The sequence below is a fragment of the Phasianus colchicus genome, chromosome 8, assembly GCF_987193195.1.
Source record: "Phasianus colchicus chromosome 8, bPhaCol1.hap1.1, whole genome shotgun sequence".
NCBI lineage: Eukaryota > Metazoa > Chordata > Aves > Galliformes > Phasianidae > Phasianus > Phasianus colchicus.
In genome coordinates, this window is record NC_143443.1 from 31,659,149 (window position 1) to 31,685,597 (window position 26,449).

The window sequence follows — 26,449 nt, forward strand, 5'->3', positions numbered from 1 at the left end:
GGTCTTTTGCAACCTTAATGATTCTATGATTCTATTAAATAAATAGAATAGTAAGAAGTACATCACATTTAGGAGAAGCAAACATTATATTCTGATTTACTCTAGGGCTGTTTTTCCCATCTCTACTGCTTCTGTGCAGCGTGGGGCTGCAGGGGTGCACCCTTACAAGACCCCTCATGTTGAAATCGTGCTGAGCTGCAGAGTTGTGCTCTGACTCTTTAATCCTCGTTAGGATTTCTTCTTGTAGGAAAGAGGAATTACTTCTGCTGGCCGTGGCTCTGGGCATTGTGCTGTCATGAGGATCAGCCCAAAGTGTTCTTGCCCCACCTGCTGAAGCAGCGGGACAATGGTGGGCAAATGGAAAGAGGCAATAGTATGACACCATTCCTTTCAAATCTTCAGCAAGAAGGAAAATGATTTCTGGAAAGAGGCTGTGACAGGAGCATTGACCACGTTTTCCTTTGGAAGGTCCCTTACCGCTGTTCCCCTTCCTTGTCTGAGTCGTACTTGGGAAAGAACAAGACCTGTTTGTTTACCTCTTACTCATGTCTGCTCCATATACTTCTTCATTCCTGTATGAGGAAAGAAAAGAGGTCTGCCTGTGTCAGGAGAGCCTTTATACCTCGTGCCACTGACGTGTATCTGCTTGCATTCTATGGGTATGGCAGGTGTTGAGCAGAGCCTGGATCCAACCAGCAAACGATAGCAAAATCTTGAAGATGTTTAGAGATGGTGTGGTGTTTCCTGATGACTTTCTGTAACTCTGCCAGCTAGTGCATGCAAAATGGAAACAGTGCTGAGGGAGTTTTTTGTAGCACTTCTTACTGCAGCAGTCCATGGAGGGTTCTGCTGTGTTGGCTGACTTCTCTAAGCAATATTCTCATGCGGAAAGTGCATTACAGCAATTGGCATCAGCAAAGCAACTGGAAAAATGTTCAGTGTTCTATGTGTGCATCAGATCTCTAAAGTTGGTCCAGACGTACTTTTGGATGGTCTGCGTGCTTTGTTCTTGCCATCAGAAATTGGTGAGTTCAATAGGTATGAAAGGAATGTGCGCTCCTTCGTAAACACTGACTTGGTCATTTTTATCTGCATAACAAATATAGCATTAAATACTTTAACAGCCTTGCTGGAGGAGGGAAGAGGAATGTAGAACTGCTTTCCAGATCAGTCAGCGCTAATGCTTTGTGTCGTTAGCATCTGAACGCAAGATTGTGGAGCTAAAAGAACACTGTTCTCAAAATAGTGATGATCTATCCTTCTTCCTTTTCTTTCCTTCCCATCCCTTCTTCGCTTACTTTTTTTAGCTTCAAAGTGAACTTACCTGTGCAGCATCTCCAGACCACAAAACAAAGGGAAAAACAGCTGCAGACAATTTACACATGAATAAAACGCACAGCTAGTAAGATCCTTCCCCTCTCTTTCCTGCCCTTCTTCCTGGCCTATTTGCATCTGAATTCTGTTTTCTTCCCACCTCACTGTCCTCATCATCCTCAGGAGTGGTGCAGCACAGAGCTCTGCCTGCAGCCCTTGGCTAGCTGGTGAGTTCTGTGGGATTTCTGGCCGCATGCAGGCGGTGGGATGGAGCCTATGATTGGTAATGTGGGGAATTTTCTACTAAAGGAAGAATAACATCATGGTAACTTCACCCTTGCCCAATGGGCTTTCTAAGGAATCAAAGGGAGTTTTGCCACCTTCTCTAGCAGATGGCTCTGACCTCATGGAGAGCCACTTTAGGCAATGGGAAAGGCAAAGTATTTATAAAATGTGATTTGACAGCATGCCCAGTTGTACTCAGAGCACCTTCCAGTGAAAAGGAGGACTGTGATACCCTGCTGTTGCTTTGGGGTTTAATTAGAGTGCATGCCTCTGCTAAACTGCAGCAGTAAGCAATCTCTGGCCTCGCCAAACTGCAGGCACTTGTTGTTCTATGGAAAACCTTCTGTAACACTGAGAACCTTTATCACATGTTGGTAAGGTACGTGCTGACACGTGTGACAGATGAGCTGTCCTTTTTCAAGCATTCTTCTGTGCTTCTTCAGAAATGAAATGTATTCAATCAAACCCAGGCATTTGCTAAACAAATCCAACAAGGATGCTGTGATATTTTGCCCAACGTCTTGCACAGGCAGCTTAGTGCTCATTTTTGTCATCTTTTCTCATTATGTTAAAAATTACTTTTGGATTACCTTTTTTTTTTTTTTTCTGTTTAAGCTTTCCCCAGATGTATTTTTCAACCCTGCTTCTTCCAAGCAAGCCATTTTCCCAAAATTGTTTTTATATCTCCTACATATCTCCACATTTTCTGTATTTCAACTCTTATCTTCTGGCTTCTTGCAAAATTGGGTGCCGTGGAGTGAGTCCTACTGTCCCCGTTCCTAATAGAATATGCAAAGTAGGATTAGTTCCAGCTTTGAACCCTGTGGAGGGCAGCTCTGAAAACAGCAATTACAGACACAAGCATATTCTCCATGACTTGGATGTGGCTTCCTTCCAGGTTTTCTGCATCTTGGCATACTTGCACGGCATTACTGCTTCCCAGCAAAGACTCCTCTGGAGCTGTCTGAAGAGACAGAACCCCAGTGCTTCTCTCATCCTGTATGCTTTTCCTCCATCTTTTTTTTTTTTTTTTCCTTACTTGAACTCTACACATCTTAAGAGCTCCTGTAGGTAAAAAGCTTTTTGAACAGCAAAAGCTCAAGTATATAAAGTGTTGAGATTTACGGTTCTGGAATGAATGAGGCAAGCAGCCTTGTGCAGGCTTTGTTTCCAAATCTGAATGGCCCTGACAGTCAGTTGTTTGTTGTCATGATGTAGCAAGGATAACAGAGTTGGCTTTAGATGATGTTTGCTTTAATATCACCACGCCTATACGTAGACTCAAGATGTAACACAGCAGTTAAAAATGTGAGGATTGGTGAGTGGGGTGTGTGGAAAGCATGGCGTTTCTTGTGGTCTGTTTGCACTCTGCTCATCTGCACGCACCTCAACTACTATCCTACAGGTTAATTCTTAAACTAGAGTCCACTTGACCTTTGGGAAACTCTCCTTGAATGACAGGAAGTGTAGAAACCGTAATTGCTCCAATCAAAGGATTCATTGCTCCAGGTTCTGTGATGCTGGGTGGCAAGTTGGGTGTGTTGTCCTTGGTGGGTGGTGCACTGGATGCATTGTCCTGAGATTCTGGGTGGCACATTGGGTGTGTTGTCTTGAAATGCTGGGCAGCACATGGCACAGAGGGCACGGTGTCCTTGGTGGATGGCACGCTGGGCACGTTGTCCTGGGCCAGCCCTGGTGCACTGTTTGGATCTGTTCTTCGTGACTTGGCAGTGATGCTTCCATTTAAACCTTGTCCATTTGTTTCCTTCCCCTCTCGGTGTATCCTTCCAGACAGCTGTGTGCAAAGAGGCAAAAGCTGCAGCCTGCCCTTAAAGCCACTAAATTTAGGGCCAAATCTCTGCTCCAGTGCAAAGAATTTGGCTCTGAGCCTCTGACTCAGCTGCTGTGCAGTCGGCTCCTCACCCAAACCCCTTACAAGCAGGGATCCTACTTTGCTGAGGTAACGGGGACGTTAGCTGTTTTGGTTTATAAACCTGAAATGAGGGAAGTAGGTGGGATGCATTCAAGCAGGATTTAAGCAGTCTGCTGGCCTGTGCTTGCTGCTGTTTTCCAACCTCAAACTTGGCCTCTTGGCCTCTCTGTGTAAATGATGCTCTGACAAACAGAGCACTTGCTTCACAAGACTGAAACCCATCAGGCTGCTTTTTTTTTTTATTCTTTCAGCATGTTGTTTTTTCATAGCTCCTCTGGCTGGTGAAACACAAGCAGTGTAATCAATACGGCGTTTTTTAAAGGCACTCAAGGGCTTATGTAAAATCTTTGGAATTTGTTAGCACGATAACATTGTTAGGCTCTCCTAGCTGATAGAAATATCAAAGCCAGCTAAGAATAACTGCAGCAGGCAGAGAGACTGGATCCGTTCTCTGGAATGAGAACAAAAAATACGTGAGCGTTTCTCTGTTTCTAACAACTAAGGAAAACAATAAGTGAAAAACTTAAACCCCCTCCTTGACAGTGCCATTAAATGAGTCAAAATACAGAGTCTGCTTCTGCTCAATATTTGAAAATCTCTGAGATTTTTTTTTTTGACTGTTGTGATGGGATGCAATGAGAGAACTTATGACACTTTGAGGAATTTTTAAGGAATCGGTTTAATTTGAAAATTTCCAGAATGTCAGTTTCCTATCGCTACAGTCTTCCAAAATGTAATTACTTAAGATTTGACTTTCCATTTTTTTTTTTTTTCAAAGCAGAGGCTTAAGGTAAATGTCTGGACTCTGAAGGGATGGCCAACTCAAAGCCTTGCCAATAATAACTGCTGGCAGTTGCACAACCTCATTTTCAACCACCACAAATGACGGTGTGGGCAATTTGTATGTGGAAAGCAGTGGAAATATAAATATCAGGTGTTTGTAACAGAAGTGGCTTGGATATCTAAGCCAAGCTGGGCTACAACTAATTGATGCTGTGGTTTTGCAGAGTGCACAGCTATGAACTCCCCGACCGGGAAGCACAGAAGAGAAACTCCTGTTTAATTTTAAACAAATTTAAGTGCATTTTTATTGTTTCCTTTCATGCAAATGGCCTTGAAATTGGGCACTAAGTTTTCACAAAGAGCAATTGAGAATTCTTCCCAATGCTCTTGCTGCCTCATTGCTCAGAACAAATGTATGCATCTTGGCCTTGCACCTCTTGCATGTTTATCACAAATATTGCAGCTTTTGGTTTTCCTTGTTGACTTCTGGAAAGTCAACCTCAATTTCAGTTTAAAGAGGGGTGGAGAGTGGAGAACAAAGCATCTTGTTGCTCTGCTTCCTGGGAAAGGCTTATCACTCTGATGTTAGTTCATCCTGTCTGCGTTCTCAAAGCTAGAAAGCAAAGCCTATTTTCAGGCATATTTTCAGAAGAAAATATGCAGTTATTAAATTTATTCAGTGTAGCAGTCTTTTTTCAAGCCAATGTCATGGGAATTCATGGAGGTTGTGGGATTTTTTTTTGTTTGCTTGGGGTTTGGTTTTGTTTTTGAGTGCTTACTCATTTCCCCCCACCCCATAGTGCTTTGGTTTGGCAAAAATGATGGTTGATGGGAAAAACCCTCAGGTTGAATTCACAGGGGTGGGGCAGAGCAGGGCATGGCCCCCAGCTGTGTCCCCCCCCATAGTGCTTCCCAGGTGCTGCTGTAAGGGAAAGGGTTTGGGTACAGCCAGAGGTGGATGAATGAGCAGGGACAGCACATAATTTGAATGGAAGGACTATTCCATTCCAAAAAACAAAAAAAAAACCTCAGTTTGGTTGTGTTAGCAGGAACTTAGCTACTCTGTGTCTGCAGCTCTGTGCCGGACTGAAGTGCTGTTCACAAAGCAAATGAAGGTTTGTTTTAACGACCCTCCTTCTCTCTGGGGTCTCTCTCCCCTGAAGGCTGCTGTACCTGCAGAATTATTTGTAGAATGGTTTCCAGATGACAACAGAGTTCAGTTCCCCCCTCAAATGAGATGGCAGCTGGATGCCTGTACCTGTATCAGAAATCACAGCAACTTTTTTCCATTGCTGGTTTCCTGCAGCCTGGGAGGCAGAGAGCTGCTCACCCCAGAACATAACTCTCAGCTTGATCCTAATCTTTGCTGTTGGAGTGGGTGCTCCTGGCTCCAGGAGCAATCCATAGCTTGTGTGTTGTTATCACCCAATGCCCCAGCCTCACATCACAAGCAGTGTGGGCATTCTGCAGGTTTATCTGTATGCTCACCCAGTTCAGTATCAGTTTTGGTCTCTGTAGTTAACTGGGCACAGTGTGTTTCCTGCACAGGTGGGAGCTGTTCAGAGCAGCAGGGGAGCCCATCTAGGGACAACTCACATCACCTGCTGGCAGACACAGGTGGAAGGAGTGTGAGTTTTGCCTTTTTCCACCCGAGGCTCAGATGCATTCGTGCTCTTAGGGGCCCAACTGCTGTCATTGCTAAACCCCACATTAACAGGAGCAGCACAGGCCTTTGAGATCTACCCTGAGCTCTGCAGAGGAAGAGATGCTGGATTTATCACCTTCCAGAATTCAGCCTCTGTGGCTCCAGCATTAGACCTAGTCTGGTAAGTAATGAACCTATCAGCTGGCTTGCTGTGGGATGACAGATATTATAGACACGCAGTCTGTAGTTATTGTATGACGGGTCATAAGCATGATAATGATCTCCCTGGGTAGACGTGAAATTAATTCCCTGGGTGTAAGTCCCTTGTGCACGCACTGGGGTTCCAGAGCAGCGCATCTCAATGCAAACCCTTAATTACAGATGAATCTGGTCTTTTGTGTAGCCATAAACCCAGAGGAGACCAAAGAGATTCATAAGGGCGTGCGGTTAATTAAATCTGCTCTATTTTTGTCTAGGCAAAATGGTGCAGATTTAGGAGGTGGGATTTTGTAGGATCACAGAATGCCCTGGGTTGAAAGGGACCTTAAAGATCATTGGGTTCCAACCCCCTGGAAGAACTGGAGGAGGAATAAAGCAGTTCCATTCAGGTTCCTACTTCTAGCCCAACTGCTGTAGAAGTTGTTAAAGTTTCAGGATGCCTGAGAAAAGTTTAGTAAGTTGCCTTTAATTCACCACTTGAGCAGAGGGCTGGGAAAAGTTTGTAAAAGCTGCCCTTCAAGTTGGTCTGAACTCCATCCGTGAAGCGAGGGCTGCTTGGTTTTTTTTAAAAAAAAGGAAACACCCAACATCGGAGTCTTTGTGCGTTAGACACGTTGCAGCCCAACCTGCCCGCAGCTCTCCCCTTCCCCGTGCCGAGCTGCGGGAGCCTCCTGGGAGGAGCCAGGCCGGCCGGCCGGCCCCGCTGCCGCCGCGTTCGGCCCTTTGTGCTCCCGCAGCCCCGGGCGGAGGGGCCGCGGGGGCGATGCGGGGCCGCCTCCCGGCGCTGGGTTCGCTCTGCGGCTGCCCGGGGCCGGCAGTGAGCGCGGGGCGGCGCCGGGGGAGCCGGCGGGGAGCCGGGCGGAGCGGGGCCGGGCCGCGGCCGTTCCCGCAGCTGGAGGTGACGGAGAACGGAGGAGGTGGTGCGGGAGTCCCGGCCGCGGTAAGCAGCCGCTTCGGGGGTGTTGGGGGGAAGTGTTTAGCGCGTCTTTTAAAGATTTAAATCTTTAAAAGGTTAAATTTCTTAAATAATATACGTTTCTTTATTTTTCTTTTCTTCTGTCATCTTTTCGACAACTTTCTGAGAGGCGGAGAGTGCGCAGCGCTCTCTGGAGCCGCCGAAAGCCCCGCGCCCATGTGCGAGCCCCCGCTGTGCCCGGGGCGGCTCCGGAGCTGCGGGCGGCGGCGGGGCCGCGGGTTCGAGTCCCGGAGGTGCGGCGGTTCGGGCGGCTGTCAGCTGTCACGGGAATGTTCCGTGCGGGTCGGGGTTGTGCTTGTGAGAGTTGTAAAGGTTTGTGCGGCCCGACTCTGAGCTGGTGAGGGAAGTGCTGTGAGGCGTTGGGGGCTTTCCGAGTCTTTTAACCTAAAATATTTGTGGGTTTGGTGCAGTAACGTGCCAGGGTTTAATGTGATTGGAGTCTGCTAGAGTGCCTAGGAAAAAAAAAAATCTTTTTCCGTGTAATGGTTATGACTAATTGCCAATAAGGAAGACGGCTGCCTAGGTTACTGAAAACTTGTGAGTAAGGGGGGCTGGGTGAGGGAAGAAGTCCAGGCCCTCAGGTGATGTGTGGCCAAACGTCACCCTGCCAAGATGATAACGTCACCCTGCCAAGATAACTCCACATCCTGTCAGCATTTCCACCAGCGCTGCCAGAACAGCACCGCTTCCCAGCAGCGCTCCCCTCCTGTCCCAGCAGCCTGGCAGCACTGCCACCTGCCCTGCAGGTACAGGAGTTCCCCTGGGGGCTGCTGAGCCCTGTGACGAGGTGATGTACTGCCATAGGGAGCCCTTCTGAGAGGTACTGGTACAGCTGGTTCCTGCTGCTCAGCCAGGGTGATGCCAGCTCCCAGCTAGGGACAAGTGGGACAGGGACAGCTGAGCCACGCTGTGCTGGGCAGGTTTTGGTGGGCATGCAGCATCTGGAGCCACTCTGCTCATTGCCTGGCCTAGAAGAAGAGCATGTGTGTGGGAGACACTGCAGTAATTCCCCGGGAGCCAGTTCTCAGATCTCAGTGATGGTAATGACTTTTTTTTTCCATAAGCATAGAAGCGCTGCTGTGCACTGTACATCAAAACTACTTGTTTAATCACCCCATGGCACCTCATCTCCTGGTTATCTCACTGCACAGCACCTGGCAGAGAAGGACTCCTCTTTAAATCCTACAGTCTGAGTGGAGGATGCTCTTCTGAAGCGCTTATGACACAGTTCCTCTTTTAGAATGTGTAAGAAACTGGAAAGATTTTTCCAAAATCATGTATTGGAAAGTATTAATGGATCTTTGTTGGGTTTACAGGAGGCAGTGTATTTCCCTATGCTTGAGCTCCTGGCTGAGCCCTTTGTTTACCTGCTTTCACCCACGTGTGGCAGCCTGCAAAGCATCTGTGACCCTGCAGCCACTGCTAGTCTTTGTGAAACTTTGCTGGTGGTTGGACTTACCCTATAAAGCCATTGCTGGGTTCTATGGTCCGCTGAGGTCACTAGGAAACACAGCTGGGCTTTACATTTCAGTTTTAGCATCATATATTTTTCCTAAAATCGTGATAATGTTGGAGCTTCCCTTATCTCAGAAGCACCGTTGGGGTGGAAAGAGCAATGGTTTGTTTGGATTTAATCCTGTGCTGGCGGTCTGTGCAGTACTCCTAAGCTGTTTCCCATGCAAGGTTAGTTTCTCTTTTATATCAGTGAGGTTGATTTTTAATTTAAGAAATAGCTTCTTACCTCCTAATCTGCTAAATCTATCAGCAGGAGTCCCAGGAGTCATGAAAACACTTTCAAAGAACATTACTGTAGCACTTCCTTGGAGTTTCTCCATGTGAGGTTCACTTCAGTGAGTGTGGAAAAGTAGGAGATAAACTGCAAAATAAAGTAAGAGAAGAGAAAAATTAATTAATAAATGGAAGAAATTCGATAAGGTAGAATGTGTGTGTGAATTTAAACTGATAATAGACTGCAGTTTCCTAGGAAAAGAAATCTAGTGGCATCTAAGTGCATTTCAGAAATAATAAACCTCATCATTTTTCTGCAGTCAGTTAGGAGTTTTTTCTTATGCTTGTGTAAACTGAGGCTAAGAAAATTGTTAAGAGTGACTGTAAAGCCAAGTACAAACCCTGGAGGATTTTTTCTATTGGCCTTGTTCTATCCTTTGAGTAACTTCTTGTTTCTTGAGGAAACTGAAATAGTGAGCCATGAGGATGCTGAGAGCAGCACTTCCTTAGGGTGCTTCATGCTCTTTTCCAGAGATTTCTGGAGTAAGAGCAGGACCTATAAATCTTCCTGTTATCTCATTAAAAGCAACCAAATGTCTGGGGCTGGGAGATAGAGGGGCTTGAAATGCTTATTGGTTTCCCTTGCAGTAAACTTGGAGCTGCCATTGTTGACTGTTCAAAGGGAGTCACATCCAGCTCTCCTGATTGGAAAAACATGGATGGGGAGAAAATGCCAAGACCTGCAACTGCCTTCTGTCTCCAGCACCACTGTCAAAAAGTTTTAAAGCTTCAGCTAAAGCTGGGGCTTGAAGGTTTGCCTCTCCCTGCTGTCAGTAGGTGAGCTGTCAGGGCTCACTGTCCTGCCTGTGTCTGCGACCTGGAGTGGAACCTGTTGCTTTGCCTTCACGTGTGTTTAAGGCTGTGCTTTTTTTACATATTTGAAGTACACTGCCCGCCTTGTTCCAAAAGCTTCTTACATAAACAGAGGCCAGACCTCAAATGTTTAAGCAGAAGTAGTTATATAGGCTTACGTGGTTATTTCTCATTCATTCATTGGCATTTAATGCATGTGAGTGGTATGGGTCAAGCTTTGTCCAGAGCTTGCTGTTTGCGTCTTAACAGTGATTTGAAAAAAATCTTTTTGACAATAAGTAGAGTCTTTAGAGCTGAAACTCCTGTGGGTACTCAGTGTTCAGCATCGTTCTTGTGTGCAGCTTGGAGCAGGCTGAGCTCCACGCTGTCAGGGCTGAATTCAGTGTGCTAGCTGCAGCTGTTAGTAAGCAACTGCTTGTTAAACTGTGAAGTATTTTCCTTTAAGAAGTATTTCAGTCACGCTTGTCACAAGTTGAATTTGGAAATCATTTTCAGTAGATCCTCCTCCAGAAGTTGGGCATCGGAATGGAAAAAGCTGGCGGTGTTTTGGCAGGGCTGGGATGCTGAAGGGCTCGGCCTGCGGGCTGTGAGGCCTTGGTGCGGGACGGGCGGGTGCCCGTGAGGGAGGGTGGCTGCCAGGCCCAGGAATGCCGGTGGTGGAACCCGTCGGAGCAGCTTCGGGCTGACTTAGTGGTGTGTCAGCACTGAGCTGCCTGGCCTGCTGATGGACGGCTGCACCGTCCCCTTCCCCATCCCTGAGTTTTGATTTACAAACCCGAGTTTGTCACGCAGCCAGCACGAGTGGCTGAGAGCAAGCGCTTCTCGCTGGGTTAGGGAACCGAGCTGGTGCTGGGCACGGTCATCTGTGGTAACACTGACATACAAAGGATCAGAAATGTAAAAAGCAAAGCAGAAAGCTGGCTTGACACATCGCTTTTCCCAGATGGATGTGCTGCTTCACAGGATTCTTTAGATAAAGGATGTGAAATGTGAGTGTGCTCAGATGGCAGTCTGTAGTCATTACTGGGATAACGCTGACGTTATTACGGTGCACTTTAACTCCAGGATGATGTTGACATTATTATAGTGCACTTTAACTCCTTCCTATGTTCTTTGAACTACAGTGCAAAATCATACAGAACTGCTGGATTTGCAGTTAGATAAGGGAGTAACCATCCCGTGCTAAAGCTGTTATGTGATTTAGAGTTTCATTTTTGAGCTGAAATTCCAAGTACTAGGGAACAGCTTGATACAGGTTTATATGCCTCCATTGAAATCCATCCGTGTGCAGTCCTGGCTGTGTACGTACAGGGATGTACTCACTTGGTAGGAGTGGGAATGATATGGACAGGATAGAGCTGAGAAAAGTGGCACCTGAGAGCCACTCGGGAGAACCCGCAGGTGTGAAATTGCAGCCCTGACTGGAGGTAACATTTTTGCTTTAGAGAAAACTGGGGACTGTGGTGAGCTCCAGGGAAATGTGAGACTTCCAGGGCTTTGATCTATGGGTGGTCACAGGGGAAAGTCAGATTGAAATAGGTAACAAAAATACTGCTTTCAGGAGGTTCCTGTGTTTTGGTGCCTTTATTCAAAACAAACAAACAAAAAACCCTTCTTTAGCAAGGAAACTTTCCTCTTTGATTCCAGTGTGGGTTTCTAGATTGCTTCCTTTCCACCTGTGCTCCTGCTGGGGGTTCCCTGCTAGCTCAGCTTTGGGACAGGCCTGTGCTCCCTGTGCCCTAAAATGCACAGCAAGCTCTGGGGTGGTGGAAGCTGGGCTCCAGCTCCCTGGTGTTAGGTGGCTGTGTCAAGGCAGCCTTGCTGTTTCTCTGGTTCAAGCAGTAGCTTATTTTCTCACTTGCTTTTAAAAATCACAATCACAATTGGTTTAATTTGCTGCTGGATTGTATTATCTCATTGCTCCTGCAGTTGTAACACAGTCAAAATTCCAGTGACTTCAGTCTTGTGGGAACAATAAAGCTGTACACAACAGCAACTTATATTAAAAATACCAACTTTCCCTGCATTCCCCAGCACACAAGTCAGCACAGACATGCTGAACAGCAAGGGCTTCAGCCAGCCAAGTGACAGTAACACTGCCATAATTCAGACCTCTAAGGCTGCCTTTTTCCATGTCTTTTCTCTCCGCAGCCCTCCTGGGCCAGGTGATGATATACAGTTGGCTTCTGCCCTTGGTCCTCCTGAGCAACCCCAAGCTGTTTCTACGGCTTATGGAAATGTTGAGCCCACGGATGCTGCTGAGCTGACTGCAGCAAGGTATTGTGAGAGCATTATGGTGGGGTGCCGGGAGGGGTGAGGAGGAACACAGAGCTCAGCAATAGCTGAGAAACTGCCATCTCTCTTGCTGGTTGAATATATGTCTGCTACGGCCACTTGCTGAAGGGTTTGCTGAATCTGTAGCTGGTGGAGTGTTGTATAATCTTTACCGAGATTTAAATTTTTTTGCTCAAGTAAAACCTTCAAAAGGGGATGTTGTTTTCCCTTCTCTAAGAGTGAATCACTTTGGAGCAGAGGGCTGGACTATGCGAAGGTCCAATACAGGCATTTATTATTTTTAGATGCTTGTACTGTATTTTCTTAGTTTGTTTTTTTGGAGGGGATTAGAATACAGGGTAACTGATCCTTCAGAGCTTTCTGACTCTTGAGAAGTTCCTTAACAGCAGGATGCTGACGATCAAGCATTCAATTATCTCATTTCTGTTGGACACAGAGCTTTTTGTCTGCTTTTATTTGAGGAGGAAGTCTGTTGCTTTGTTGTGCTGGTGGCAGTTGGGTTGTCAAGATCTTTGGGTGTACAAATTTGCCTTACCTGCCAACAGCCTTGTAGGGTGTGTTTAACCTTCAGTCACTGTGAATTCAGAGGAGTGTAAACATGTATAGTGTATTTAAGCTAGCATTAAACTGGTTAGCTAAAGGAGTAGTAATACACTATCAAAGGCAGAAAGAACCTTGTGGGGTTTGCACAATCCACCTTAAAAGCCGGGTAGCCTTGATGTGGAGCTGTTGCTCGTCTTCCACCTGTCCCCAAGCTAGTTAGACTGCTAATGCTGAGTGAAGCTGAGAAACAAACTTCTTCCTACAACCAAGAGTAGACAAGGGGATCCAGAGAAGCTCACATAGGCAGCTCGTGGTGTGGATTTCTTCTAGTTCTTGTAAGTTTTTACTTGAATTGTTGTGCTTCTTTGTATTTAATAAATTTATTTGGATTAATTTTGTTCCAGGGATTCTGTTTTTCTCTTATTAATGCATCGTATGTCATAATAGCAAACAATAGAAAAGAGTGAGCAGTAACTGAGGAGGAGCTATGAGGTACTGAGTGCAGTGGAGTCAAAAAACAAAAAAAAAAAGAAACAAACCTACTACCAAATGTACCACGAAGATTTACATCAGGTCTCTTGAATACAGTCTAAATTACAAAACTCTTTTGACCCTGAGGAGATAATTTGCCATTTGTAGGCAAAAAGGCATGTCACCTTAGGAAACATCTTAGAATATTAGTCTTCACAGTATCTTAATTTACTGCTTCCTGTAAACCTTATGGATTCATACTGTTCACATTCTTGTTTTGATCTGAGCTTTAAGGTTCATTATATTATGCCTTTTATTTTGGTCTGCTTTATACGTTCTGTCTTAAAGATGGTTTTTACCTGAAGCATGCAAGAGTTGGTCTTGGGCAGAAGGTGCTGAGCCCACAGCAGCGATGGGGCACACCTACAGCAGTCAGTGCCTGGGACTGGTTTCAGTGCTCTCTTTTCTGTATCCCACCCCTGGTAAAAGTGCACGGATTTCTGCAAGGGGTCACTGATAAAGGCTGCAAACCAGGGATATGCAGCTTGCAGGAAGTGATAGCCTTTCAGTTGCTGAAACAGGTAGGCAAGAGAAAAAATGCACAGCGGTCAGCTAGGTTGAATCTGGCTGCAGGTAGTCGTCATCTGTTTGTTGGATTTGAATTTTAAAAAGCCGAAATCTGTACAGTTGTTATCAGTATAGTTTTCTTTTTTCCTTTTTGTATCTGCTTTGACATAAAAACCTGCCTGTTCTTTCACTTGCCTTTCCTGGCCAGCCTGCCAGCTTTGCAGGTGGTGTGCACCTGGCAGAAGTGTTCCTTGTATGTCTGGTGCTAAAATGCAGCAGCTCACACGTGATCCCACCTGCAGATGCAGCTGGTAGGCAGGCTGGGTTCATCTTGTGCAGCTGCATCACTTCCACTCCTGCCTGAAACAGGCTCCCAGCTTCCAGCAGTGACCTACAGTGTTTTGTTCAGAGCTGACTGGGTAACAGTGTAATGCTGAAAGCCAGTGAGAGCAGTACTTCTATGGCACGTGGGGCTGTGCCCACCTTTGGGATCAATGACTGCAGGACTGAGCTTTTCTTGTCCAAGGGGAATCTGAGTGATGTTTGTTGCTTTGTGTCTTTGTCTTATTCCTCATCTCTTTACCTGTGACAGGGAGCAAGTACTTGCCTATCTTTTTTTTTTTTTCTTTTTTACTGTTTTTGTGTAGAAATTCTGTACCACTGCTTTCACTGTGACTGCAGAGAAATTCTCCAGTGCACACACATGTGATGTCACTGTATTGATGCTCCCTGCTTACACCTGTGTGTTGTACTTGCCAGGGTTATTAGGTGACATAATCCTTTCCAGTCTATCTGCAATAAAATGTGATTACAAAGTGGATTTTCTTGCAATGTATTTAGTTTTCTACTAAGAAGTTCCTTTTGTTTCCCCATCAGGAGCATCATATAATGCAGATGGTGGGCACTTTGTCAGGGGAAAATAATGGTGCATGTAAGGCAGGGGTCAGTTTGTGCCAAATGTCTTCCAGATGGCAGTGCATAATAAGAGATCAGGTTGTTCATCCATCTGTCAGTCAAGAAACTGTATCTTTGTTTTGTTTCTCAGGGACTGCTTTTCCTCCCCTGCTGGTAATGTATTGATCAGGGGCATCATGGCATCACATCTGCTTAATACTGCATTTTATTTACTGTATATACAGATATTCAGGGCACTGAAAAGAATTAGGTCAAGAGTTCACTGGCTGCTTGGCCAAGTATTTTTTTATCAGTACATGTAGCTCTAGGAGAAATTCTTTCTGGACGTATTCCTGCTTACACTGCAGGTGCAGCACTCCTGTTTTGTGGGAGATGTGTTGGGGATTGGAGGAGCACGCGAAGCATCAGGAGGTGGCTTTTGAGAATTGCTGAAAAATACACAGAGGCAGAGGAAAAGTGTGCTTTCAGATCAGCTGAACTCAGCAGGATCAAGAGTAGCCAATGCGTGGTTTGTTGTGGGCTTTAACACACGTTGGTGTTGCAGCTTGTAAAAGCAAGGCCTGTGCTTCCCAAGTTCCAGGAAGCAGAACTCTTCTAAAAACACCTATTCTGATAGCTTGTTTTGCTTTGCAGAGTGTTAGCAGTGGCATCAGTCAAAGGATATTGCTGAAGATGTTTTCCTTTTATATGGAAAGGTGTGAAGGGGAGAGCTGAGGGACTGCAAGGAGCAGTGAGATGTGAATGCTACTGCAAACAGCTAGCTGGGATGCTTACTTGTGTGCACAACATAATGTCCATAGCTGTGTGTACATTCAGTATTCTTGCTTAGCTAGGCCCACTTGGAAGTGTTTGTATTTGGTGATTCTTTGTTTGCTCTCCAAATGGGTGGTCAGCATTCTCTTATTTTTAGCAGTTCACTTTTTCCTTTAAAATCTTAACTTTCTCTCATCTCCACGTGACCCTGTATAGTCACACTGCGTTTGTATGTAGTTGATGCCATTTCTGTATTAGGATAAAGACATTTTTAGCAAAGGGAAGAGTCTTCCCTGTGGAAAAAGGAAACAGCTTGCTTTTAAATAAAGGACTTGATGGGACTGGAGAGTCGGGAAGTTTGCGTCGGTGTCAGGACAGGGTGGGAAAGGAAGGAAGGGAGAGAGAAATGCTCAGAGCAGAGATAATTGGCTAATTTCTTGGAAGAAATAACATAATAGCTAGCCCATATGGCACAGAGCTACTTTGTGCATGTGAGCTAATTATGTAGACCACTTTTAAGTGCTTGTGGTCTGTGTGGATAAACACTTTGGGGAATCACTGTCTCCATGCTGATAGATGCTGTGGCTAAAGTTAGAGAGATGTGATTTATGGCTGTCCTTGCTTGTATAGATGTTTCTAAAGAAAGGAACAATTTGTCCCTGAACCTTACCAACTCTCATCCAGTAATGCAGTTAGTCAAGTATAACTACTGGGGGCGGGGAGAGGAAATTAAATTTAAAGGATAGAATGACAGAAATAGCCATTAATACTTAACTTAGGAAGCCTAAAAGCAGCTTCTCACCCCTGGCCTGGTTCCATCAACATTTCCTTGGGTCTGAACCTGCAGAAACAAGTTGGGAAGCTGCCTCAGGGCACTTCTGTCCCCCTGGTGTATCAGAGCTGCCCTTGGGAAGCACTTGGTGGCTGCAATGCTCCTTTGGTTTCTTTTGAAGTCACTTAAACTGAGGTTTTTATAATCTATCATGAGGAGAAAGGTCTCTGTGAGACCTGTACAGAGGTAATTAGGGATTTCTGCCATTCATCTTCATTGCATGCAGCAAACAGAACAGGTCTTGAATTCCTCTGGAAGATAATGCTTTGGTTTGTAAGAAGCTGTCAAAGCTTTGCAACAGTACTGCTCTTCATGTCGTCATCAGAGAATTTCAGTGGGCTTTGTAGGAAGAAGTAATTTATGGGAGGCAGGGGGGAGAGAACCAGAGTTGGAACAGTGACTAGATCTGAACTTCAGGAGCACAAACTGATCTTTTCAAGAGATTTCACTGCAGGTCCGTGGGCCTTTTTAAATTTATCTGCTGATGATTCTTCATAATTATTTTCCAGCACTTCCAAGTCTGATAGCTGTGAAGAAGCTGCTGGGCTCATTTCTGGGGATGTGCTGGTGGCTGCAGCCCCTGGTGGTGAAGTAGAGCTGCCTCCTCAAGAAGCTGAAAGTGTCACAGAGGAGATAAAGAGGTAGTGTTCAGTGCTATTTCATGCATTTAAAGTAAATTTCTACATCTGTATGTTTTTGTCTTAAGAAAATATTGGGTTCTTTGCCTAAGTTGTGTGAGTGTTTTGTGGCTAGATTTTGAAACTAATTGCTAGATAGAGACCTCCTTGCTCCACTACATTTCCCCTGGAAGACCAGAAGAGGGAGCTTGGACTACACTAGTTATTACTGCACTGATCTTCTTCACTGTTTTTAAATTACTAAATATTTAGGTCTTTTTATTTTTTGCTCCTCAAGAGAATCATTTTGCTCATTCCTCTTCAGATGCTGCATTGTAGTTGTCAGTAGTGAAGAAAGAAGTTCAGCTTGGTTTCATTTTTGCTAAAGAAACATTCAGTTATCTTCATTTCAAAGCTAATTTTTCTTTCCTTCAGCTTTGCACTGACTGTTAAATGGCCTCAGGGAATTTTGCTGGGAAAACCCCCAGGCTGTGTCCTCCCATCTCAGATCTAGACAAGAGGACACGTGTCCTTGGATATTTGTGTCAGAGCTTTGGGTGATGCCTGTCTTGTGGGTGATTAACCACTGTGCTGCTGTGGCTTGGCAATAATGGCATGCCCTTACTGTGACATCTATTAATGGAAAAGGTCACAGCACAGTTGAGAATATTAAATGGGAACTCTCTGGAGAGTGGATTTCTCCACCACACAGATACAGGTTGGTGACTGGTGACAAGCATGCTACAAGATTGGAGACACCATGGGAAATACAGCTATTCTGCTTAATCTGACATTCAGAAATGTCAGAAGGTGCTGGTGTCAGCAGGAGGATACTCTGAATCATGGATGGGAATGTAAAAAATAGATGTGTTCTGCTGGAACAGAGAATGAATAGCTATCAGCAAACTCTACTCAAAAATCATCTACAGTTTCATACCTAGGAAATATATAAATGTAAATTCACCAACATATTTCTGAGAATTTTGATCAGAAAGTGGTGTCCTAAGCTCTAGTTTAAGTTACATGCTTGCTGTGACATAGGGTTAGTTCAAGTCTTTGCTCCTTTATGGTACTGTACTATATCTGCTCTTTTTAAGTGTATACAGTTGGTATGGAAAATAAGTGTCTGAAGGTCTGTTTGACAGCAGCCTGCAAGTTCTGTCATCTAGAAAGAATTTTCTGAACAGAGGATATTCTGGTCATTCTCTAAAAGCTGCATGAAGAGATGAGAACTCATTTGAGAAGTGTACAGACAGGCAGAGCTGACTGCTGAAAATGGGTGTTTAAGAATCTCTTTGGTAAGATAAACAACAGAGTAATGGAGTAAACAATTAAGTTATATTAGTAGAATTGCTTGATGCAGCATCAAAACCCAATCTGGACTGTTGCTAACCAAAATGTACATCTTCATTATGCTTGGAGATGAGCAGTCTGCTCACCTGCAGCCTTCTCTAAAGCTGAACTTCTCTGTGTTTGCACTTTTTGCACTATGAACACAAGTTTATCAGAGATCATAATAAATATAGAGATGGGAATTGGAGAGATCTGTAGGATAAAGATAGCTCTTCCATTCTCCTCTCCTTGTATTACTGTCCAAACAGTTCTTTGTTGTTATAATCAGCCCCTTATGAAAATGCTTTTTGGACCACCATGCACTTTTCTGTAATTTCTGTTTATCAGGTCAACCCAAATAGGAACACAGAAAATAATAGTGTGCAAGCTGGATTATTTTTCATTTCATCACATTTATGGCAGCTGCCTGCACAGTGAGGTGCTAAACTTCTGCAAGTGCTTTGCCTCTGCACAATTTTCTGCAAAATAGATTCTTGAGGCATTTCAGTCTCCTCTGTGATTATGATGATCTGCTTATGAGCTGCATCACAGGCACTTAATAATTTGGTAGAAGTGCTGAAATATTGCTAGTGAGTGTAACTTGTCATTTAAGGAACCACTGTGGATAGAGCTAGCAAGAATCTGGAGAGCTGATCCATTCCCAATTGTGTTGTCAGGGAGAGAGATGGATGTGATGCATTCTGCATCTGTTTCTAGTTTTTGTTTTTAAGTGTACTGCATGAATTGTATTGTAGCATGCTTTCTAGGTTATGTAGACTAGTGCACAAGTGAAGTGATTTTTGTATTAGAAGCAACAGTGTGAAGGTGTTAAAATGAAGTTGCTTAGGTCTTGAAAACTAAAAGGATTTTTCTTGAAGCTTGATGGTTGATAACCTGCAAAGCATTCACCTCCTCAAGCATGACATAAACAGACATCTTTCATGTTACCAACCAGTCCCCCAAGAAATGGGCAAAAATGAGCCACTCTGCTCATCCATTCATTTCCTCTACTTCAGCCTTTTTAATGAGATTGTGTCTCCCAGCCTTTGACCTGAGGGCTGTGCTCAGCACTGCAGAGTCCCAGGCTGCTCACTCTGTCTTGCCAGCCTGTTCCATCAAATCCTAATACGTCTGCTCTGTTTAAAGCCCAAAGTGTTGTAGACTAAGTGCATTTTCTTGTCACTGCTTGCAGGCTTTTTATAGTGGGGTCCCCAGACAAGGGACAGCATCCTGCAGGCTTCTCTGGGTGACCCCGTGGCTGTGTGTGATGGGCAGGGTTCCTGGAGACCCCAAGGTCTGCCAGAGGACGGCTTCCATAAAACAGCAACAATTCAACAAATAGTTTCCACTGATTTGAATTTTAAAAGCCAAATCATGATATGTTAACGGGCACTTGACAGAAATGTGAAACTGTACCAATTTTCTGACTATATCTTTGTTTAGAATTTGTACTCCCCGAGGTGCACCCTGCATGCTTATGCTCTAAGAGGGCAATTATTTGTGTGTTGTAAAGCTGCTGCCTGCATGTGGCTGTGGACGAAAGGGTGATGGTGGCCCTCTGCTTGCTGCTTATTGCTGTGTATTTTACAGGTTCCCTCAGGCGATATATGATAATTTCCTTGCTGCTAAAACAGGTTCAACAGCGTGAAAATGAATATGTCATTACACTAATCCATCCGCAAGGAATTTTAGAGTGGCGTTAATCATCTTGCTGAAGCTGTGGCAATACAAGGGCAGGACAGGCATCATGTATCTGGCCTGGTGCTGCCAGCAGGGAGGAGGATCTGAGGGATATGGGCATCTCCTGTGTTAGAGCAGGCAATACAGGGTTAGACTGGGGCCAGGTTTGCATTTCTCAGTGGTCAGTGATATGGCTGAGTAGGGCCTGTGCTTTTGGGGCAGGAGCTCCACCTACCCCTACTGCTGGATTTTGGCCCATCCTTTAAAAAGAAAAACCTGAAAAATACTGAAAAGACTCAAACCAATTTTCTGTTAAGTCTTTCAGATTGAAAATGATGCTGTAGGTGAATGTGAGAAGACACCAATTCAAGGCTGCCCTTGGACCTTAACGTAGGTCTTTGTAGATCTGTGGGATGAAAAGCCTTCCTCGTTCCTTGGGTGGCATCTCTGTGTGGCTGCCATGGAGTCTTCCCTGCTCTCCAAGACCAGATCTCCCTGTTTGTATAGAATCTGTTGTGTTTGGTTCTCACCTTACCCGTCCTAATTCACCACTGGGCCCTGAAAGACTGCAGAACCCGTGGCATCCTGAAGAGAAGCATTTAGAGGCCTCTTTTATTGGCTTTGCAGTGGGTTTCTAACGCAGAAAATTTCAATAACTAAGCAGACATCTTGATTATCCATAACTCTTAATGCCATTGATCTCACTTGCAATTTAGATTAAGCAGTGACCTTAGCAACTGAACACTGATCAATTGTGTGTGTGCACATCGAGGGCGTATTTATTTGTTTCCTTTTTTGGGGGGAACATATTCTAGCAATTGTTTCCTGTGAGCTGCATTGTCTATTTTGAGAGCATCATCACAGGTCAGCTGGTTTTTTCTTGACTTGGGAGTTAGAAACATTTTGTTATTGTGCTCAGGCTTAAAATTCTGAGATACTGTGCTTTTTTCAGGGAGTAATAATGTAGCAATGCAAATCACTTACATTAATCTAGATAAGTGGTGGAGCAAAGCATTTGTGGAGGCATTTGATATAAGAATAAGTTAAACCTCTAAAGATTTACACCTAGTATCACCTCGTGTTATTTCGTGGCATATCCTGTTATACCACAGCAATGAAAGGGCTGTGTTATGCCCAACCTTGTGCAAAGGCAATAGAAAGAATTGCTTTTCTTTTTCTTGAAGAGTATATTGAAAAACTCATTTAACAGCGTCCTTGATGATTTTCCTGCTTAGGTTTCATTTATGCTCTGAGTGCCCTTCTCCAAGCCCATGTAAATAAAAGGAACAGTGACAAAATGAATGATCAAAAAAAAATCAGCAAAAACCAACAACCAAACAAAAGATCTGCAATGATGGTTTCAATCTGAAGCTTTTCTGTTCTTAATCTAGGATGGAATTTCTGATTTATATGTGCTGGATGAGATCAAATTAGGGATAGCTAAGGATGGTGATATGTCCTTACAGTGCTGACTATATACTATTATCTCAATAATACTATGCACATGAACAGAACTAAAAACCTATTTGTTAGGCACTACTAAAACATAGGCATTACAATTTATGTTAGCATTTTATCTTTTCTTCCAGTAAGCCAAAACAGGATAAATTTGTTGTGTATTTAACATAGTATTTCCTTTGTTCTTTCAGTTGTAGCATGGAGTTGCTCCATACTTAGGGGAAGAGAGAGAGAAATATTTGGTGATGGCATGGTACTGCATTACATCCTGCCACTGTCCCTGTGCCATGGCAGTGCAGGCAGTGGACTGTGGAGCAAACTGTCTGGAGAAATACACACAGGATCAACGTGGTGCTGCATTGATTCCTGCTGGCAGAGCTCTGTGTTTAACATCAGAGTAGTAATAACCAGGTAAAGCAAAGAGCTGTAGTGAAGGGGAGCAAATGGTTTGTGGCATGTCAGCTGGCAGCCTTAGCAGCTCACTGAGTTTGAGTGACTCTCAGTTATACAATTGGTGGCCTCTTGAATTTTAGAGAGGGAGAGAGGAGTAAGGAACAAAAATCTGGCTACAAGAGGGAGAAGAATAAACCAAGAAAAGGAAATTGTAGCTGCTGCTGGGCTGGAAAGTGTGATGGTGGGTAAAGAAGTGCAAGAAAATGCATGACATGTTTAGAACCATGCATTATGCATCCTATAATGACCAGTGCTTGAATTCTTAAGCGGCTGGGAGGGGAAGGGGGATTTGGAGTGCAGGAGCCCTCAGCCTTGGGGTGCCCTAAAAGGGCTGTGCTTCAAAAGCTGCCAGTGCTTTTATGTGCTGATGTGCTCTCCACTGTGCAGGCAGCCTCCCCTAGGCACTGGCTGGCCTTGCAACTGTGTCTGTACAGAACAGCATTGATTTTTTTGGTGCAGTTCGGTCTTTTTAGTCTGTTAGTGAAGCTGATGGTGCTTATAACTGGTATTTTTTATCAGTCTGATGTTGTGGATGCCCTATTCATGAGCGCTTTGAAACCAGGCAGCCTACAAATAAAGGAATCCTTGGGATACAAACTGCTTCCCAGGCTGCATTCAAAGCTGTGGGATCCAAAGGTAATATCGTCTATATCTCAGTGTTTATTTTTAGGATCCCATTTAAAAAATAATCTATCCTTTGTTAACATTTCCCCCTTTTAAAAATTGTTTTAAAAGAGGCAGTATTGTTCCTCAAGGCTTTGACAGCAGCCTTCAGCATGTCGGAGAAACCCACTTTTGTTACTGGGTTGTTTGCTTTTGCTCTGTGCTGTGCTGTTGGCTGCACACAGTGCTAGCTTCTGCACAGTACCCCAATCCTGGATTGCAATTGAGATGTTTGGTCTGAGATTTGGGCACCCATCCCAGGGAGGGTGGTAGATATGAGAGGCAGTGCTTTCTTGCAGAGAGCTCTTTGATGTTTGGTTGTATGTATGTGTGTGGTCATGTTTATAACTGGCCTTAGGGCTTAGCGAGGTCTATGGTGAAGCCAAGAACAAAACATAAGTTTTACTTAATCATAAATCCTATCACACATCCTGCCCAGCACAGCTTTTTGATGGAAGGTAAAAATATCAAATTGGGTGCTGGCGACCCAAGTCTGAATTTATATATAAACACGAAATGGAGTAAGACCAAATATTTAGGGCTGTAGCAAATATTTCATATAGGCCAAAGTGAATGAAATAAACAGATGGAAATGATAAATTTTAAAGGATGGCACTGAATATGTAGATACCCTTTTTGAGCCTTGGAATCACAGTAAGTTGTTATGTGGATTGTGTCTGAAACAACCCTGGGCTGAGATGCCTGGGGCATCTTCAACTCCTTTGAAGCCGCAGTGAGATTTTGGTTTTTGAGTCTCAGCTGCGTGTTTTTCAGGTCCCAGGCTAGTTCTTACCAGATGTACTTTTATGGTATCAACACAGTTCTTATATTTTTAAAAGCCAGCACTAAATTTAGTACTAAATTAGCACTTCTGTTGGCAGGCCCAAAGGATGGACTGGGGCCAGGCAGGAGAGGGAAAGCTCCCCTCACATGGAGCTGCAGGGAGAGCCCATGTTGTGGACTGCTCTGCATCTGTGTTCACTCCTGAGGTTGGGGTCAGTGCTTCTGTATCCACAAAGGAATAAAAGGCCTCTGCCAGCTTTCCAAAATTGCTTTTGCTGTAATTGTATAACACTTCATTGCATGCACTGCATGCAGGTGTGTGTAGTGAAACGATGTGATGTTCTGAGCATCCAGAATAGCTTAAAGAAAAGTGTGGCTTCAGGTGGATGTAGCAAGGAGCAAAATGACAGGCATTTTAAATGCAGACTTTACATTTGTTAGGAAAGTACCACAATATCCCTATTTTCTCCACTGCAGGGCAAATGGTGCCTCTGTTCTCCCTCTTGGCTCCCAGAAAACTGCAAGGGCTTCATTTTCTTACTGTGGAGTTTGCCTTTCTTAGAATTATTGTCTTTCTTTATTCTGCAATAAATAAAACCCAATAGGGAGCTCTTATGGCAATCAGAAGACCAATCATCTGTAGCTCAGCACAGCTACCACGCATAAAACTGAGCAGTAACCTCAACCTAATAGGTTCCCTAAATGGAGCCCTGTAATTGCAGGCTGGTACCACTTCCTGCATTGGGTTGGTATCAGAATTATTAACCATTGCAAAGCTACTGCCAAAGTATACAGATTTTCTTTTCAGGCTCTTCCTTTGAATTCTGTGTTTTACTCAGATGTGCTTCTGACAGGTGTATTACCTGAGGTTCTGTTAAAAATGAGCACTCTGAATCATTTTATTATGTGACTGTACAGATTTGCTGTCATTAGCAATGTTCTCCAGCTTACAGCATTTAGTGCTTCTCCTTGTAAGTATCTGCAGAAGTGCTTTCTGCTGTGAAAGGGCTTAAAAGCAGCTCATGTGCTCTAGTGCAGACAGTGGGCAAACACTGCTGGATTTTCCTTCTTGCAAGCAGAAACAGTAAAAACCAGAAGCTACTGGAGGTGCGACTCTACTGAGGTCTCCACTGAAATGCTGGGGAAGGTGCTTTGAAGTCAGAGAGTTCTAATATCCCTGTTAAATATATTTTGAGCCTTCTGACCCCTCTGCCCCAGCATGCATCCAGAAGTGTCACGCAGCCTCAAGCTGTTTGTTTCTCGTGTGTTTAATTCCAAGTATAGGTAGTGATGCAGCTGATACCCTTTTTGTCCTTAGGATGCTGTGGAACACAGTGTGCACATGGAGTGCCTCTTTGCTGAATGTGGTGTATAAAATTTATACACAGGAGTGCTCGTGCCCAGCCCTTTTGGCTCGTACCCCCATAGAGGGGGGCCACAAGAAAGAAGGAGACAGTCTCTTTAGTAGGGTCTGTTGTAATAGGATAAGAGGAAATGGTTTCAAGCTGAAAGAGGGGACTTTTACACTGGGTTGAAGGAGAGAGGTTTTTACAAGAATGGTGGTGAGGCACTGCACAGGCTGCCCAGAGAGGTGGTGGTGTCCCATCCCTTGAGACACCTGAGATCAGGGGATGGGCTCTGAGCACCTGATGGAGCTATGGGCATCCCTGCAGATTGCTGGGAGGTTGGACCAGAGAGCCTTTAAGGTCACTTCCAACAGAAATGATTTTATGAATTCTGTTGCCCTAGTACCCTCACAGAGGGATAAGCCTGTTCCAAGGGTTTGGACTGTGATTTGTTTTTGCTTGTGCTTTGCAGGCTGAAAGATCCCTACCACTGCTCTCACTTGGGTTAGGTTGTGAGCATCCCCATGGTTCTGTACCTTCTGGCCCTACCAGGGGGCCGTGTGTGTGGTGGCAAAGCCCCAGTCCCTTCGGATGGAGCACTGCGGGTGAGGAAAGCTCCCACATTGCCATGTTTACCTTGGCTGCTCATGATATTCTCCCTCTGTCCCTCACGGACGATTCCATTTCTGCAAGAGGGATGAGCTCATTTGTTTAAATGAAACTAGCGGCCGCTCTGCTTATTAATCCTCTCTGCAGTTGTCCCAGTGTGTCCAACTTGCCTCTTATGGAAAGGAAATGTATGCACAGCATCCCATGCCCGCCAGCATTTGCATTTCAAATCAGCTGAGTCAACACAATGCAATGGTCCTGCCTGTAGGTCCTTAGGGAGCCACAGTAGCTGACAATGTGTGCTTAAAGGGAGGGTCTGCTTTTCTTCTTTTTTTTTTTGATTTTTTTTTTTTTCCTGAAGGCAGTTTCCATAGCCAGCAGTGCTGCGTTCGAGGCGCTTGCACCGTGGCTGCACGGACCTCTGATGTTCAGCAGATGATTATTAGCCTGTCACAGTGGCCGGGATTTCATTTTATTTTTTAAATAGCGTTCATCTGGACTGGAAGGGGGGAAAAAAAAAAAAAATAACTGGCAACAGTTCAGAGAAGAGAGGCTGCTGCTCAAGTGCTCCTGCCTGTGCTGCCACTGATGCAAGCAGCTGTTCCCATCTGCAGTGCAGCACCGCAGGCTCTGCACAGGCACGGCTCGCCGAGGGAGCTGCCCGCACACCTAGCTGCCAGCCCGGGGCACGCTGAGGATGGGAGGCTCGCAGTCCCTGCAGCAGGCACAGGCAGGGAGCCTGGCCCGGGAGCCGTCGGAGGCGATGTAAGTCTGTCTGCATTCCCTTCGCTCTCCTCTTTTCTGCCGCGCTGCTGGGCCCGCAGCCTTCCCGCACCTACGCTCTGCGATGTGGTGGGGGGCTGATTTCTGTGCGTGAGGCCTTTGTTTAATGCTGGCTGCGTTCAGATGGGGACATGGTTGTGGTGTTGCCGAATATCACGAGCTGTCTTTTGTAGAGCTCCCATCTCGCTCGGGCTGCCCACCTCAGTGGTGTGGAGCCATGCCTGGGTGCCATGCATTTGTCTCTGTGTTTTGGATGCGTAGCGAATCAAGCACAATGACCATTTACAATGAACAAAAACCAGCCCCTTCCCCCTCCCAAACCCACCATCGTTTGGTTTTCTGTTTAAAATGCGCAGCGTGGAGCTGCTTTTCTCAGAGCTTCTCTCTGCTGATCTCTATACAGATGCTGTTTTTCAGGTCACATCACCCCTGTCAGCATCAGTCTTTGGTATTGCACTCTGTGATGAATTGTGAGAGCGAGGTGTCTGCAGCTCTGAAGGATCAGTTCACTGGAGGGGGAGGAAAGGAAAAAGCAAATATATGACATTGAGCAGAAGTGATCACTTTTTCACATTGCTGCATCATGTATGATA

General features: G+C 44.9%; 1 protein-coding gene across 8 annotated transcripts in view; it reads left to right on the forward strand.

Annotated features, from left to right (window-relative positions):
• The window catches only part of TACC2 (transforming acidic coiled-coil containing protein 2), a 115,357-nt gene that overhangs the window by 37,640 nt on the left and 51,268 nt on the right, over positions 1-26,449 (forward strand). For 6 of the 8 annotated variants that reach the window (XM_090145599.1, XM_090145600.1, XM_090145602.1 and 3 more), the window contains 2 exons: positions 11,908-12,033; positions 16,642-16,773. In XM_090145599.1, the coding sequence (XP_090001725.1) occupies positions 11,908-12,033; positions 16,642-16,773 (258 nt within the window). Of the gene's footprint in view, positions 1-11,907; positions 12,034-16,641; positions 16,774-25,438; positions 25,839-26,449 lie in introns of those variants that run through there. The other 2 variants (XM_090145598.1, XM_090145601.1) reach the window with 2 other exon arrangements.